The sequence below is a fragment of the Sus scrofa genome, chromosome 17, assembly GCF_000003025.6.
Source record: "Sus scrofa isolate TJ Tabasco breed Duroc chromosome 17, Sscrofa11.1, whole genome shotgun sequence".
NCBI lineage: Eukaryota > Metazoa > Chordata > Mammalia > Artiodactyla > Suidae > Sus > Sus scrofa.
In genome coordinates, this window is record NC_010459.5 from 7,310,243 (window position 1) to 7,327,286 (window position 17,044).

The 17,044-nt window shown below is 41.5% G+C and overlaps 1 protein-coding gene across 2 annotated transcripts; it reads left to right on the forward strand.

Moving 5' to 3' along the window:
* On the forward strand, positions 414–15,830 carry TRIML2 (tripartite motif family like 2). 2 transcript variants are annotated; one of them, XM_021078065.1, is made up of 8 exons: positions 414–588; positions 765–1,155; positions 1,434–1,529; positions 5,283–5,477; positions 6,420–6,560; positions 8,382–8,404; positions 8,834–8,931; positions 14,305–15,830. In XM_021078065.1, the coding sequence occupies exons 2-8, from the start codon at positions 967–969 to the stop codon at positions 14,874–14,876; spliced, it is 1,314 nt and encodes a 437-aa protein (XP_020933724.1). In that variant the 5' UTR covers positions 414–588; positions 765–966; the 3' UTR covers positions 14,877–15,830. The 2 variants fall into 2 exon arrangements, with proteins under 2 accessions (XP_020933724.1, XP_020933725.1); XM_021078066.1 differs by having other exon boundaries at positions 414–546.

Here is a 17,044-nt window from a genome sequence, read left to right on the forward strand (position 1 = left end):
TCAGTAGGTAATATATTTTAGGAATATAATTAAAATGTTTCTAGAGACAAGGTAGAATTGTTATTCAAAGGTAATCAGAATTGTCTGCAAATGGGGATGCAGGAAATTATAGATCCTTTATTTTGTTTCCTTAAAAATCTGTCTGTATATATGCTCACATGTATGTATTTACAGGTGTATGTGTGTGTATATGTATGCGTTCATATGTATATATGTACGCATACATATATACCATTTCCCTTTAGTATTTTTGGAAAGGTTTTATTTGGGGGTTGTTTTTATTTATTGTAAACAATCATCCTTTAAAGGACAAGTTCCACGTCTCGCAGGAGACACGCCTTTCCTGTGCTCTGGGCGCAAAACCCGCGTTGACTCACTCAGGCGCATGCGCACCTCTGGCGCCCACAGGGGAGTGCCTTTCAGGCATGCGCACCCAGAAGCCTGAAAGTGAGCACCGCGGAGAACTTGCCACCCAATGCTTCGCCTCTCTCCGGTTTAATCTGGAGGCCTTTGATTTCCATCTGGCTCTTCCAAGCACTGCATTGAGTGAGTGGTTCTTTAATTCTCGACCTGCGTGCCTAAGGCTAGGTAGGTTCTGCCTCTCTTTCCTCCCGGAGGTTCTTCGCATGCTCTTTTCCGCATTGCGCCTTCCTTTAAACACCATTTTTCTTTGGGAAGTGGTGTGCTACGTTGTCACTTTTAAATAATTTTCAACGCATTGCTTCAACTTCTCAGAAAACTTGAATGCTGGTGTAATTCCCTAGGTCTCCTTGCCCAAGCACGTAGCTGCCGAAGATTTGCTGGATTTGAGGAGTCAGGGTGCGTGGACCTGCTCCGACACTTGACTGCGACCGAGGGTGACAAGTGTATCTGCCTCAGAACGCTGCCGTGCTTTTCCTGTCCAGAGTGCGGGAAAGTATTCCTTATCCGAAGCAGCCCAGTCTTCAAGTGCGGCCACCTGCCGGAATGTCCAAAAGGCTCCGCTCTCAGTTAGAGCAAGCAAGCACAGAAGATGCCTGCTCTGAGATACACCTGGAGCCACCACAGCTGTTCTGCGATGAAAACCAAATCACGCGTTGTGACAAGTACCTCCTGTACCAAGAGCATAGGAATCACGTGGTATACAGAGTACAGGAGGCCGCTGAGAATTACAGGGTAAGCTTCATGCGAGTAGAAGAGCCCTGTGTCACACTGGCTGCCTCCTCTTATTTATTGCCTTATTTATTTGGGGAACAGATTTTCGGGTCCTCTAAGACTATTCCCTTAGTTGATGTTTAGCAAAGAATTCTAGATAAGTACCATCTTTAGACCTTCAGCTTCAAGGCTGAGAAAACATATACTCAGCTATTGGCCTTTCAGTTGTCTAAGATTAGGAGTCTGACTGTTTTAAAGCAATTACCTTACCTGGTATTCTGTCATATATTTCTCTGCAGAAGTTATTTCAGGAGATATTGAACTCATTGAAGGAGAAACTTGAAGTAGCTAAAAGCATATTGGCTGATGAGCAAGAAAGAGTGGTGTTGATGCAGGTCAGTGCTTATCTTTATTCTTAGGGGGAAATTTCCTATAATGTTGGATCACAAATAACAAACACTATCAAAAGACAAATGAAAAAGCAGGGAAAACGACTTGAAATCCATAGGTGGGTAAAAATCTCTTCACGTATAAGGAGCTCTTAAAAGTCAATAAGCAAAAGACTGGAAACTCAATAGAAAAATGATCAAAGATGTGGGAGTTCGTAGAAAAGAAAATGCAGATAACTTTTGAATACACAGGAAGATCCTGAACTTTGCTCATAAGAGAAATTCAGATTAACTGTATTAAATTTCTGAGATGGCATTTACATTCCTTATTGGCAGAGAGCAAAAAGATTGGTGATACAGGACTTCTGTTGGGGCACAGTGGCTTCAGGATCGAGTGTTGTCACTGCAGCAGCTCGAGTTGCTGCTGTGGCTGCGGTTGGATCCCTGGCCCTGGAACTTCCACAAATATTGGGGTCTCACTGTCAGGAGGTATGTTAGGTGCAGTGAAAAAAACAAAGGAACAAAAACAATCTGCCCTTGTGTGTTTAACAGTCTAGCAGAGGTAAACAAAACAAGTAAAATGGACAGTATGTTATATAGTAAGTGCTATACTTTTTTTTTTTTTTTTTTTTTTTTTTTTTTTTGGTCTTTTGAGGGCTGTACCCTCGACATATAGAGGTTCTCAGATTAGGGGTCGAATGGGAACTGTAGCTGTAAGCCTACACCACAGCCACAACCACAGCTGTGCCAGATCTGAGCTGCGTCTGCGACCTACACCACAGGTCACAGCAATGCCGGATCCTTAACCCACTGAGTGAGGCCAGGGATCAAACCCACGTCCTCATGGTTGCTAGTCAGATTGTTTCCACTGAGCCATGACAGGAACTCCTATACATTATTTGTTTATTTATTTGTCTTTTGTCTTTTTTAGGGCCACTCCTGCGGCATATGGAGGTTCCCAGGCCAGGGGTCTAATCAGAGCTGTAGCCACCAGCCTACACCACAGCCACAGCAACGCAGGATCTGAGCCGTGTCTGCGACCTACACCACAGCTCACGGCAACGCCAGATCCTTAACCTACTGAGCAAGGCCAGGGATTGAACCCGCAACCTCATGGTCCTTAGTCAGATTCATTAATCACTGTGCCACGACAGGAACGCCTACATTTTCTTTTTTAAAGTAGGAAAGAGTGGTGGGAGGTACTTTATTTGAAATAAAGTGATCAAAACCTCGTCATTCATAAATTGGCATTTGAGAAGACTGAGGAGGTGAGGAAATGAACTATGTAGTCTTGGGAAGAATATTTTAGGCAGTGGGAAAGGCAAGTATAAAATTCTCAAGACATGTGGACTTGGTTGGGGTTGAGAAGGAAGTAGAGGCTAATGATGAGATCAAAAAGGCAAATCATAGAGGACTGTTAATTTTCCTTTTTTTTTTTCTTTTCCTTTTTTTTTTTTTTTTTTTAAAGAAAATGATATAAAGAAGCCAGTGGAACCTTTGAACAGAGGAGTGATGTGCTCTAACTTCCATTTTCGTAGGAACACTCTAGCTGCTGAAGTGAGAATAGACTATAGGAGGATTACAGCGCAGTGGGGGACCTAAGGGGGGCTGTTGCAGTCATCAGCGACAGGTGAACTGGGGGTAGTGGTAAATAGTGAGACTAGTCATGTTCTTGATAAATCTTGACTACGGTAGGATTTCGTAAGGTCATTAAGCCAACTCCTCCCAATGAATGTCTCTGGCTCAGACTGCCAGGTGATGGGCTTTCATGTCCAAGTTCCTGCCTAGCATCTCTCCTTGGATGTCTGCTGGTTAGGGGATGTAGCTCAGTGATTGGCTAATCAAAATCAACATATCTCAAACTGACCCGTCCCCACTTCTGGAATCTGTCCCTTCCATAGCTTCCCTTTCTATGTGGTTTGTTGTTGTTGTTGTTTGTTTTTGTTTTGTGACAACAACTCTGTCCTTTGTCTAAAAACCTTGGAGTCACCTGTTGATTTTCTCACAACCCCCATCCAGAGCATCAGCAAAAGCCATTGGTGCTACCTTTCAGTTTTCCTGGTCTCCTTTTTGGTCACTGAAGTTGTGTAGATTCCTCAGTTTTCTTTTTTTTTTTTTTTTTTTTTTTTTTATTTTCCCACTGTACAGCAAGGGGGTCAGGTTATCCTTACATGTATACATTACAATTACATTTTTTCCCCCACCCTTTCTTCTGTTGCAACATGAGTATCTAGACATAGTTCTCAATGCTATTCAGCAGGATCTCCTTGTAAATCTATTCTAAGTTGTGTCTGATAAGCCCAAGCTCCCGATCCCTCCCACTCCTTCCCCCTCCCATCAGGCAACCACAAGTCTCTTCTCCAAGTCCATGATTTTCTTTTCTGAGGAGATGTTCATTTGTGCTGGATATTAGATTCCAGTTATAAGTGATATCATATGGTATTTGTCTTTGTCTTTCTGGCTCATTTCACTCAGGATGAGAGTCTCTAGTTCCATCCATGTTGCTGCAAATGGCATTATGTCATTCTTTTTTATGGCTGAGTAGTATTCCATTGTGTATATATACCCCATCTTCCGAATCCAATCCTCTGTGGATGGACATTTGGGTTGTTGCCATGTCCTGGCTATTGTGAATAGTGCTGCAATGAACATGCGGGTGCACGTGTCTCTTTTAAGTAGAGTTTTGTCTGGATAGATGCCCAAGAGTGGGATTGCGGGGTCATATGGAAGTTCTATGTATAGATTTCTAAGGTATCTCCAAACTGTTCTCCATAGTGGCTGTACCAGTTTACATTCCCACCAACAGCGCAGGAGGGTTCCCTTTTCTCCACAGCCCCTCCAGCACTTGTTATTTGTGGACTTATTAATGATGGCCATTCTGACTGGTGTGAGGTGGTATCTCATGGTAGTTTTGATTTGCATTTCTCTTATAATCAGCGATGTTGAGCATTTTTTCATGTGTTTGCTGGCCATCTGTATATCTTCTTTGGAGAAATGTCTATTCAGGTCTTTTGCCCATTTTTCCATTGATTGATTGGTTTTTTTGCTGTTGGGTTGTGTAAGTTGCTTATATATTCTAGAGATTAAGCCCTTGTCAGTTGCATCATTTGAAACTATTTTCTCCCATTCTGTAAGTTGTCTTTCTGTTTTCTTTTGGGTTTCCTTTGCTGTGCAAAAGCTTTTCAGTTTGATGAGGTCCCATGGGTTTATTTTTGCTCTAATTTCTATTGCTTTGGGAGACTGACCTGAGAAAATATTCATGATGTTGATGTCAGAGAGTGTTTTGCCTATGTTTTCTTCTAGGAGTTTGATGGTGTCCTGTCGTATATTTAAGTCTTTCAGCCATTTGGAGTTTATTTTTGTGCATGGTGTGAGGGTGTGTTCTAGTTTCATTGCTTTGCATGCAGCTGTCCAGGTTTCCCAGCAATGCTTGCTGAATAGACTTTCTTTTTCCCATTTTATGTTCTTGCCTCCCTTGTCAAAGATGAATTGACCATAGGTGTCAGGGTTTATTTCCGGATTCTCTATTCTGTTCCATTGGTCTGTCTGTTCCTCAGTTTTCTAAGTCAGTTAACATTTCTTCTCATCTGCTAAGATTGTAGTGATGTCTTGACTGATGTTGACTCTGAAATTCCCTTTGTATTTTGTATTTCTGCCTATTATTTCTTCCCCTCTGTGCTTCCTTATCTTTGTATTAGAATTGTAGAATATTTACCTGTGTTTAACCTGAAATCTGTCATATCTATATCTATGATGTAGGAAGAGGAACAGAATTTGAAAGAGGTGATTGAGTCTGAATATAGGCTAAGGTTCCGGTTGATGATGGAAGAAAATGAGGTGAACTTCCAGAGCCTGCAAGGGTACATATTCAACCTGAACTTGAGAGAAGCCAGTCAGAACCAACTGATCGAGTTTGTTGCAAAACTAAAGGAGAAGTTCCAGGAAATATTACAGGTGAGATTTGGAAAAAGGCATTCTCACAGTATTGGGTAAATGAGAAAAAGAAGAGTAGAAGAACATTAGGTCAATTCCAGAAGACATCTATTGACAGCCATGGATGTATTGAAAGAATGTATATACTCACCCAGCAGTTCTATTTCTGATAATTGTTTTCCATAAGAAGAAATCAGGAGGAGTTCCTATCGTGGCTCAGAGGAAACGAATCTGACTAGTATCCATGAGGACATAGGTTGGATCCCTGGTCTTGCTAAGTGGGTTAAGCATCTGGTGTTGCCATGAGCTGTGGTGTAGGTCTCAGGTGTGGCTCAGATCTGGCATTGCTGTGGCTGTGGCGTGGGCCGGTGGCTACAGCTCTGATTGGACCCGTAGCCTGGGAACCTCTGTATGCTGGGTGTGGTCCTACAAAGCAAAAGAAGAAGAAAGCAAGTTTTCAGATCAACAGTAGAGTATCATATGACATCATTTCTGTTCACTAAGAAAAAATAGCATCAACATTTGCTTGTGTGCCTAGGTGGAACATCTTAACAAGGACAGGAAAGAATCTGGTATCAATGGTTTGATTAACTTCATAATTCTTATTTATTGGATTATTTTAATTAAATTATAGTATGTCTTAGTTTTATTTTAATGAAGGAGATAGAAAACTTCTTGGACAAAACTGCACAGCAAAAAAAAAAAAAAAGTGACCTGTTTTAGGTTCAGGTTGTGAACTTATTAAGTAGACTACGTGGGTACTATTCAGGTCAATACGGATGTATTATATCAGAGAATCAAGTTTCTATTAAGGTGACTTGCTTGACAGAGGGGTAGCCTAGACTTAGGTAATTATGTCTGTTTCTGGGGTAGCAGGCGGTAAAGCAGGTTTTTAAAGAGATGAGTGAACTTGTGGATAGAAGTAATTGCCAGTCGTTGAATAGTAATAAAATGCTTCTGCAGAGGCTGGACGATCTGGGGAGAGAGAACATGAATAAACTGAAAGAGAGTGAAGTTAGACTCTCTGAGCAGATCTGCAGCCTCCAAAAGATGATCGCAGAGCTAGAGAAGAAGTGTGGTCAATCAGCCTCGGTGTTACTCCAGGTGAGTTTCTGGAAATGACCTTCAGTACAGGATTTGAGAAATGAGAAGTAGACAGTACTCATTAGGGGTAAGTTCTAGAACACAGCATGCAGTGATCTTCAGTCATACATGAAGGCTTCCAAAAGCATCACGACTCGTCATAAAATCATTGTGTTTATGGAGCTGCTTTGTTGATCAGCAGTGAGCTGGAATTGAGATGTCCTATAGGATGGTAAATAGGGGTTCTTGTTGTGGCTCAGATGAACCCAACTAGTATCTGTGAGGATACAGGTTTGATCCCTGGCATTGCTCGGTGAGTTCAGGATCCAGCATTGCCAAGTGAGCTGTGATGTGGGTTGCAAATGCAGCTCAGATCCTCTGTTGCTGTGGCTGTAGCATAGGCTTGCAACTGCAGCTCCGATTCGACCCCTAGCCTGGGAACTTCCATATGCCCCAAGTGTGGGCCTAAAAAAACAAATGTGTGTGTGTGTGTGTGTGTGTGTGTGTGTGTATGTAAAATAATTGGTTAATCACATTGAGATGTATCCATACAATAGAATGTTCTTCAACTGTGAAAAAAGAATGAAGCAGGTGTTCCCATCGTGGCTCAGTGTAAAGAATCTGAGTAGAATACATGAGGATGCAGATTTGATCCCTGTCCTTGCTTAGTGGGTTGCAGATCCAGCATTTCCATGAGCTGTGATATAGGTCGCAGATGCAGCCTGGATCCCTGTGGGGTAGGCCAGCAGCTATAGCTCAGATTTGACCCCTAGCCTGGGAACTTCCATGTGCTATGGGTACAGCCCTAAAAAGCAAAAGCGGAAAAAAAAAAAGGAGTGAAGCAGCTCTAAGTGCACTGAAAGATTATCTTCAGGTTATCTCCTTAAGTGAAAAAAACATGCAGAAAAACTTTTTGCTGTTTAGAGAATATGTATATACATAGATGTTCATTAACATTCAAACAGCCTCTGGCAAAATAAACACATTGTAATCAGAAGTAACCTTGGGAAACAAGGGTGAGACTTAATTGTATAGTATTGTATGCTTTCAATTTTGTGCAGCAACATGCATTGCCATCTCAATAAGCAAATTTTTGTCTTATAAAGACTATCCAGGGAGTTCCTGTTGCAGTGGTTAACGAATCTGACTAGGAACCATGAGGTTGCAGGTTTGATCCCTGGCCTTGCTCAATGGGTTAACGATCCGGCGTTGCTATGAGCTGTGGTGTAGGTTGCAGACACAGCTCGGATCCCGCGTTGCTGTGGCTGTGGTGTAGGCCAGCGGCTACAACTCCAATTAGACCCCTAGCCTGGGAACCTCCATATGCCGCGAGAGCGGCCCTAGAAAAGGCAAAAAAAAAAAAAAAAGACAAAGACTATCCATATCCCTCTGCTGGGCCCATATTTGCAATGCGAGTGCTCTTCTTAGAGAAGCCCCTGCACATAAGCCCTTACATTCCATCCTAGAGCCTAACCTAGTTCCAGACAGTGCAGGTAGGTAGGACCCAGTTATGTTCAGTTGCTAGTGACCTAGTTCCAGATGCCGTTCCCAGCTTGGCAGGCTCAGTTCTTGCCATCCCAGGGTAGAAGGCAAAGAGAGGGGCAGAATTTGAATGATGAGCATTCTGAATGTGAGGGCTAGAGGATTATTTCCCTTGGGGATATAACAGTGATTTCAAGCATTTTTCTGATATTACTATGCAGTGTTGAAATTTGATATCTGAGAATTAGCACTATGATGCTGAAGAAATTATTTGGAAATCGTGTTTCATTATTATAGATGTTTTTCAGGACTTGGCTCAAATACCCAGGAGTAATTGTGTCTCTTTTTTTCGCCCCACAGAATGCAAGATATGCTTTGGAAAGGTAAGTTATTCTTTTTGGAAATGTTTGGGTTAGATTCATAGTCTGCTAGGTGAGCACACAGAGGTAGAGATGTTGGGGTGAGGGCGGCAAGCCCATGTCCTGAGATCCACTTTCTGGATGGAGGAGCCTGGGATCTAGACAGATAGCATTTATTTATGTATTTATTTATTGGTCTTTTCTAGGGCCGCACCTGTGGCATATGGAGGTTCCCAGGCTAGGGTCTTATCGGAGCTGTAGCCACTGGCCTATACCAGAGCCACAGCAACACCAGATCAGAGCCGTGTCTGCAACCTACACCACAGCTCCTGGCAACGCCAAATCCTTAACCCACTGAGCGAGGCCAGGGATCAAACCTGCAACCTCATGGTTCTTAGTCAGATTTGTTAACTGAGCCACAATGGGAACTCCAGGTTGTCCTTTCTTTAATAGGAGCGAGTCACTACTGCTTCAGTGTCTGGAGCCAGCACGAATCACAGACCTGAGTTTATGCCAGACGGGAATAAGCAAAATGCTAAAAGTGCTGCAAAGTAAGTTGTCACACATCCTTGATCACAGGTATTAAGGATAAAATGACTATCGTACCATAAATGAAAATTCCAGATAGCCTAAGGATTTAAAAAGACTCTGTATTTGTAGATATTTCTCCTGTGGTTTATATTTTCGTTTACCTAACAGTGTCTTTTGAAGAGCAAAAGTTTTAGATTTTGAAGTTCAGTTTATCATTTTTTTTTTCTTTTATGGTTTGTGCTTTTTGTGTGCTAAGAAATATATATATATATATATATATATTTCCTTTTAAAAGATTTAAAGTTTTTGTTTGGCATTTAGGCATATTGTCCATTTAGAGTTAATATTTAGATATGAGTCAAAATATAGTACAACTCCCTTCTTTTTTTGTATTTGTATGTATGTATCAAATTGTTCAGCATTATTTGTTGAAAATCAGTCTGCAGATATGAGCAGATCTACATTGAGTCTGATAGGTCTGTTGATCATTGTATCTGTCCTTTTGCTAATACCGCACTAGTCTGATTGATTACGCTATAGGAAGTCTTAAAATTGGGCACTGTGAGTTCTCCAGATTTGTCCCCCCCCTTATTACAATCACACCTGTGACATACAATCATTTCCTGGGCTAGGGGTCAAGTCAGAACTATAGCTGCAGGCTTATGCCACAGCTTGCAGTAATGCCAGATCCTTAATCCACCAAGCAAAGCCAGGTATTGATCCTCACACAGTAGTTCAGGTTCTTAACCTGCTGAGCCACAATGGGAACTCCCAGATTTTTTTTTCTTTTAAAAGTAGTTTTGACAAAAAAAAAACAAATAAAAAATAAAAAAATGAAAAAAAATTTTTTTGGCTACTCTAGATCCTTCCCCACATAAGTTATAAAATGAGCTTGTTGGCCTGTACAAAAAAAATGCTGGGGTTTTGATTGGTATTACATTGAATCTGTAGCACAGTTTTGGGTTAAGGTAATAGACTCTCGTTAGGTCTTTGATTTCTTGCAACAGTGTATTGTAGTTCTCAGCAAATAATGTACATTTATTTAAGTAGATAGATTCCTAAGTATTTTTAATTCTATTAATGAAATTAAATGTCAATTTCTAGCTAAGTAAATCAACTATAATAAAAAAATATTAAAAAAATAAAGGTATCAAGATGCAGTAAAAAAATTTTTTTCTAGGAGTTCCCTTGTGGCTCAGCAATTAACAAACCGGACTAGGATCCATGAGGATGTGGGTTCAATCCCTGGCCTCACTCAATGGGTTAAGGATCTGGCATTGCCATGAGCTGAGGTGTAGGTCACAGACATGGCTTAGATCCCACGGTGCTGTGGCCGTGATGTGGCCAGCAGCTATAGCTCTAATTTGACCCCTAGCCTGGTGTGGCCCTAAAAAGCAAAAAAAAAAAAAAAACTTATAGCTGAAATTTCATTCATTTCTAGTTTATTGCTGGTATATAGAATTATTCATTTGCATATATTCATTGGCATTCTATCTTAGAACTGAATTGGTTTATTAGATCTAGTGACTTTCTTACAGATATTGGAGGGATTCTCTACAGAGATAGTCAAGTAATCTGTCATAGACAGTTTTATTTCTTCTTTCCAATCTGTAAGCCTTTTCTGTATTTTTCTTACCTTATTTCACTAAGGCCTCCAGTATGATGGTGAATAGAAGTGGTGAAAATCATCTGCCTTCTTCTTGAACTTAGGGAGAAAGAAAACTGTCTTTCATCGTTAAATTTGATGTTAGCCCCAAGTTTTTCATATTGCCTTTTGTCACGTTGAAGATGTTCCCCTCTATTCCTGGTTCCCTAAAACTTTGTATCGTGAACAGATGTTGGATTTATTAGATGTTTTTTCTATACCTACCAAAATATTCATCATTTTCCTTCAGAAATTGGTATGGTGAATTACATTTGCTTTATATGTTGAACCAGCCTTGCATTGCCAGGATAAAATCTTGGTAATGATGTGTTTTATCCCTTTTATATATTGCCTGATGGAGTGTACTAGTTTTTTGGGTTTTGTTTCATTTTGTTTTGTTTGGCTGCATGTGTGGCATGTAGAAGTTCCTAGGCCAGGGATTGAACCTGTGCCACAGCAGTGACTGGAACTACTGAAATGACAGCAGATCCTTAACTCACTACACTGTATGGGGACTCCAACGTATTAGTATTTTAAAGACTTTTCACATTTATGTTAATGAGGCGTATTGATCTGTAGCTTTCTTTCCTTGTAATCATTCATTGGCACTGATTCATTGGCATTTATTTAATTCATTGGATTTTTATTTCTAGATAATCTAGCTATTTTGTCAAATCTACTTGGTCTTGCTTTTTTAGTTTCTTATATTCTTTAGATATTTTTTTAAGTTTTTCTTTTTCCTTTAAACATATTAAGCAAATATCATTTAGTCTTTGCTGGCAGTTCCAGTATCTAAAGTTCTTCAGATTTATTTCTGCTAGTCTCACTTAGTAGTGCTTTTTTACTTACAGAGTGTATGGTTAATGAATTTTTTTAATAGTAAGCTTTCCATTTTTCCTTAGATAGTATTTTTAGAAGTTTTTTGAGGCCAAGAATGAAGGTATACATTCCTTCAGAGAGAATTTGCATTTGCTTCTGCCAATCTTCTGGAAATATTAGGAGTCTGGAACAAGTTGAAGTTTAAAATTCAAGGCTTGTGGCTTTTAAGACCACTTGAATGATGATGTGAATTAAGCTTTAAATCCAAAGATTTAAGTTCATTTGCCTGTAAAACTTGCTGCTGGATTAGATGTTCAAGAAAGAAATCAAGGACTATTCCAGGTTTATGGCTTGATCAACTATAAAGCAATGAGTGTTCCATTAACTGAAAAGTAGAAACTGGGAAGGGATAGGTTTGGAGTTCCACTTTGGGTGGAGTATGTTTGAAATGCCTGTGTCATGTCCAGCTGGTGTTTGTCAGCTTGTTTATCAAGTAAGTCATGAACACATAAAAGATATTTTAAAAAATTTTTTTTCAGTCTTTTTTAAGGACTGCACCCACAGCATATGGAGATCCCCAAACTAGGAATCGAATTGGAGCCGTAGCTGCTGGCCTACACCACAACCACAGCTATGTCAGATCCAAGCTGCGTCTTCAGCCTACGCCAGGGCTCAGACCTGAGTCCTCATGGATGCTGGTCAGATTCATTTCTGCTGAGCCACAATGGAAACTCCCTATAAGAGATATTTAAAACTGAGGCTAGGAGTTCCCGGCGTGGCTCAGTGGTTAACGAATCTGACTAGGAACCATGAGGTTGCGGGTTCCATCCCTGGCCTTGCTCAGTGGGTTAAGGATCCCGCGTTGCCGTGAGCTGTGGTATAGGTTGCAGACGCGGCTCGGATCCCGTGTTGCTGTGGCTCTGGCGTAGGCCGCTGGCTACAGCTCCGATTCAGCCCCTAGCCTGGCAACCTCCATATGCCTTGGGAACAGCCCAAGAAATGGCAAAAAGGCAAAACAAACCCCAAAAAACAAAAAAACAGCTGAGGCTATATATATTTAAAACTGGGGCTTGTTATGGAGTGAGTCATGAACATACAGAATTTTTTTTGTTAGTTTGTTTTTTTGGGCCATACTTGTGGCACATGGAAGATCCCAGGCTAGGTGTCAAATTGGAGCTGCCAGCCTATGCCACAGCCATAGTGACACCAGATCTGATCTGCATCTGCAGCCTACACCCCAGCTTAGGGCAATGCTGGATTCCCAACCCACTGAGCGGGGCCAGGGATCAAACCCGCCTCCTCATGATTACTAATCAAGTTCATTACCACTGAGCCACAACAGAAACTCCGTCATATAGAAGATATTTAAAACTGAGGCTAGATGAAGTCACCTAGGGGAAAGAATACAAGTTGTAAAGGAAGACCCAGTACCAATCCCTAAAAAATCGCAGTATTTAGAAGTTGAACAGAAAGAGACGAGAAGAACCAGTTGGAGATATGAAAGCACTTACCACTTTCTTTCATGTTTAAGAAATCACCACGAGGAGTTCCGGTCATGGCTCAATGGGTTAAGAGAATGCGGGTTTGATCCCTGGCCTCGTTCAGTGGGTTAAGGATCCCAAGTTGCTGTGGCTGTGGTGTAAGCCAGCAGCTGCAGCTCTGATTCAACCCCTAATCTGGGAACTTCCATATGCCCTGAGTACAGCCCTTAAAAAGAAGAAGAAAAAAAAAAAATCATCGTAAACTTTCTTGACCTAAGCTTGATTTTTCTGGAGGATTCTCACAGATTTTCTGGCATCTAATATGTTCTCTTTTGATTTACTCAGAATCAAGGGCCTGCTGGCAGCAGTTTCTGGATATCTATGTCACACTCTGGTGATATTTAAGATGAAGAGGGCAATTCAGTCACAGGGTAGAGCCATGAATCAACTGCTCTATTAGGAGACTCTGTGCTTCTGGCTATTCCAGGCTTGGAAAGGAGCATTAGGGACTGGAATTGGGTCCCAGGTGACAGAGGGCTAAATCTGGATAGCAGGCTATTTTTACAGCCTGGCGAAATTCCTTCCTAGTTTTGATAAGTATTTCTAAACCTCTCTGTAGTGGTGTTTTTGTTTGTTTGTTTTTTTGGCGGCATGCCACATGCAGAAGCAGTGACAAAGCCAGATCATTAACTTACTGAACCACCAGGGAACTCCATAGGCCAGTATTTTTGTTTTCTTCTTCTTCCTTAGATAGATTGCATCTGCTTCCATTATCTCTTTGTGTGTGTGTGTGTGCGTGCGCGTGCGTGCATTTTTCTCTTCCTTTTTTCTTTTTTGGTCACTCTGAGGCTTATGGAGTTCCCAGGCCAGGGATCAGATCTGAGCCTCAGTTTCGACCTACATCACAGCTGCAGCAGTGCCAGATCCTTTAACCTACTGTCCTAGGCCGAGGATCAAACCTGCATCCTGGCACTGCAGAGATACCACTGATCCCATTTCCCATTGTGCTCCTGTGATGTCCAATTCTTTTTTTTTTAGGGCTGCACTTGCAGCAAATGTAAGTTCCCAGTCTAGGGGTCGAATCAGAGCGGCAGCTGCCAGCCTACACCACAGCCACAGCATCACCAAATCCAACCTTCATCTGCGACCTATACTAAAGCTTATGGCAACACTGGATCCTTAACCCACTGAGTGACGCCAGGGATCGAAACTACATCCTCGCATATACTCGTCAGATTCGTTTCTGCTGCGCTACAATGGGAACTCCCTGGTGTCCACTTCTTGAAACAGAGCTTAGAGATTCTTTTATCTAGATTCTCTGAGGTTGCCTCTCCTATGTATCTGCCTGCAACTCATGCACACTCATTCAGAAGCCCCTGGATGTTAGAAATCATCCATCTCTGGCATTGACAGAGCCCCAAGTTAACTAAATGTCTTTCTTCCTGCAGGACCTATAACTTTGGACCCTAAAACCGCTCATCCCTGTCTGATCGTATCTGAGGATCTGAGAAGTATAAGACTCAGAAATATCCAGCAGGAGGTCCCTGGTCACCCAGAGAGGTTGGACTTTAGTGCCACGGTGTTGGGTGTGGAGAGCTTCACCTCAGGAAGGCACTACTGGGAGGTGGATGTGGAAAAGGCAACCCAGTGGCAGCTGGGCATAGGCAGAGGCTCTGCCAGCAGACATGCTTCTGGAGACAAAGTCTTACTCACAGGATCCATGATGGGAACCGATTTTACTTTCTGGGCCTTTCCCCCTTTGAAAAGAGTCTCCTTGAGAGAGCAGATGCACAGAGTTGGAGTTTTCCTAGACTATGAGTATGGGCAGATTGCCTTCTATGATGTGACAAGGCAATCTCTCATCTATAATTTCTCTTATCTCACCTTCCATGGGGCTCTCAAGCCTATATTTTCTCTTTGCATCTCCAGGGGAGGCACGAACCCAGACTCTTTGAGCATCTGCCTCCCTCATGTTTCTTCCTGTACTGGTACTCTAAGCCCTCAGTCTTCTTTGGTGTGAAACCTAACACCACAAGAGGCCGGAATGTTACATGCGTGACTTCATATACATTATTTTACAAAGGAATCCAATAAAAGATTTTTTAGCACCTGAGTTAGAACCCAGGTCAACACCCTAGAGCCTTTGCATTCACGTGGCTTTCAACACCCATTTTATGGAAGAGGTTACATTTACGCTGAGTCATGCATGATAATAACTGGACCTCATGCTAGTTAGAACAGCCAAGGCCTATTCAGCTTAAAATCAGGAAATTGGAGCAGACATATCCTGAGATCCTTAGGACAGGGTTAAGGACTCTAGAGATTTCTAAAAACAGAATTGGGTGTAAATCAACTAGACGTCAGTAAAAGTTTTAAAAAATTAAAACAGAATTGGGTATAATCAAGACTTTAGATCTGAGGATATCATGAAAATGACATGTGGAATGCAGGCTTACTATTCCTGACTTTGTCAGGACTTCTAACATCGTTCTAAATAGAGGAAACTTAACTTCCTTGGATACTTTATCTCAGTGGGGAGGAGGTGTTGGCATAAAATCTGAGTATTTTAAAATTATTTCAAGTATTCTACTTTTTTCTTACAAGGAAAATTAGATTTCTTAAAAGAAGTCAGATAGTTCACTGCTTTGAAAAACATTATGTTAAGTAATATTATGACAGTGTTCTGTATTTGTCTTCATCCTTCTCTGATAATCCACTGAAAATTTTTTTTCTGCAGCCTTGCTTATGCACGATCATACAATGCTGAAAAAACAACAAAATATTAAAGAGACTTTTAGTGAAAGCTTTATCATTCTTTATCTCCTTTCATATTTTTAACAGCCTATGAATGTGAATTAATCTTCATTATTCACATGTAGAAACTGAAGAATTTCTGTCATGGCTCAGCGGGTTAAGGCTTTGAAAGTATTTTGGCACAGCCGACCTTCTGAATAAATCGATGGCTAGCATATTCTTCCGAAGACTCTGCTTGTGTATTTTCCTGTATTTCAATCATTTTCCTGTATTTCAGTTTTGCTAATTCTGGCTCATTCTTCGGATCTTAGCTCAAGTGTTGCTCCCCAAAGCACCTTTCCTGACATACTTAACAAGGGTGAATCTTGGGACATCGTCGCACAAGTTATGGCTTCTTACGTGCAAAGCACAGTTGCAGTTTTACATTTACTCGGATGATTCTTTGATTGCCTTTCTCACTAGACTAAATTCCATAGAGAAAAGACTGTCTATTTCTGTTTGTCCTTTCATCTTAAATGGTCTTTTGTGCATAAATTTTCAAATACATGTTGAAAGTGAGGAAAACAAAAATGCAATAAGTAGTGTGGTACATGATGGGACTGGGTGAGTGATGGTGATGGTTAAAGTCCTGGAAAGGAGGTGTACCTCTGTCAAACCTAAAAGATCAGTAAATCAGGAGTTCCCGTCGTGGCTCAGCGGTTAACGAATCTGACTAGGAACGATGAGGTTGTGGGTTCCATCCCTGGCCTTGCTCAGTGGGTTAAGGATCCAGAATTGCCGTGAGCTGTGGTGTAAGTCGCAGACACGGCTCGGATCCCATGTTGCTATGGCTCTGGTGTAGGCCAGTGGCTGCAGCTCCAATTAAACCCCTAGCCTGGGAACCTCCATATGCCCTAGAAAAGGCAAAAAGACCAAAAAAAAAAATCAGTAAATCAATTTAGGTGAAATGGTGGTTTAGTTTGTTAGGGCAGCCCTAACGAGGTACCACAGGCTGGTGGCTTAAGCAACAGAAATGTGTTGTCTCAGTTGTGAAGGCTAGAGAGCAAGGTGTTGGCAGGCTTGATTCTCTCTACAAAATATTCCCTGTCTCTCTTAGCTTCTGATTTGCTGGAAATCTTTGTTCCTTATCTTACTGCTGTGGTCAGTCACCTTTTCTGCCTGTTTTCACTTGGTGTTTTCCCTGTGTCACTCTCTCTACACATGGCCTTTTTAAAATAAATAAGGTCATCAATCATATTGGGTTGGGGGCCTATCCCACAGTGTGGTGTCATTTAACTGAATAATGGTTTTGTTTCAAATGGTCACATTCCGAGGTACAGGGAGTTGAGACTCTTGTGGGGTGTGCTGGATGGTGGGGGACGACGACAGTTCACCTTACAGCCAGTGCATTAGTATGAAAGTAGTTTTTCATGTTTAGCAGCAGGTTTGCAAATT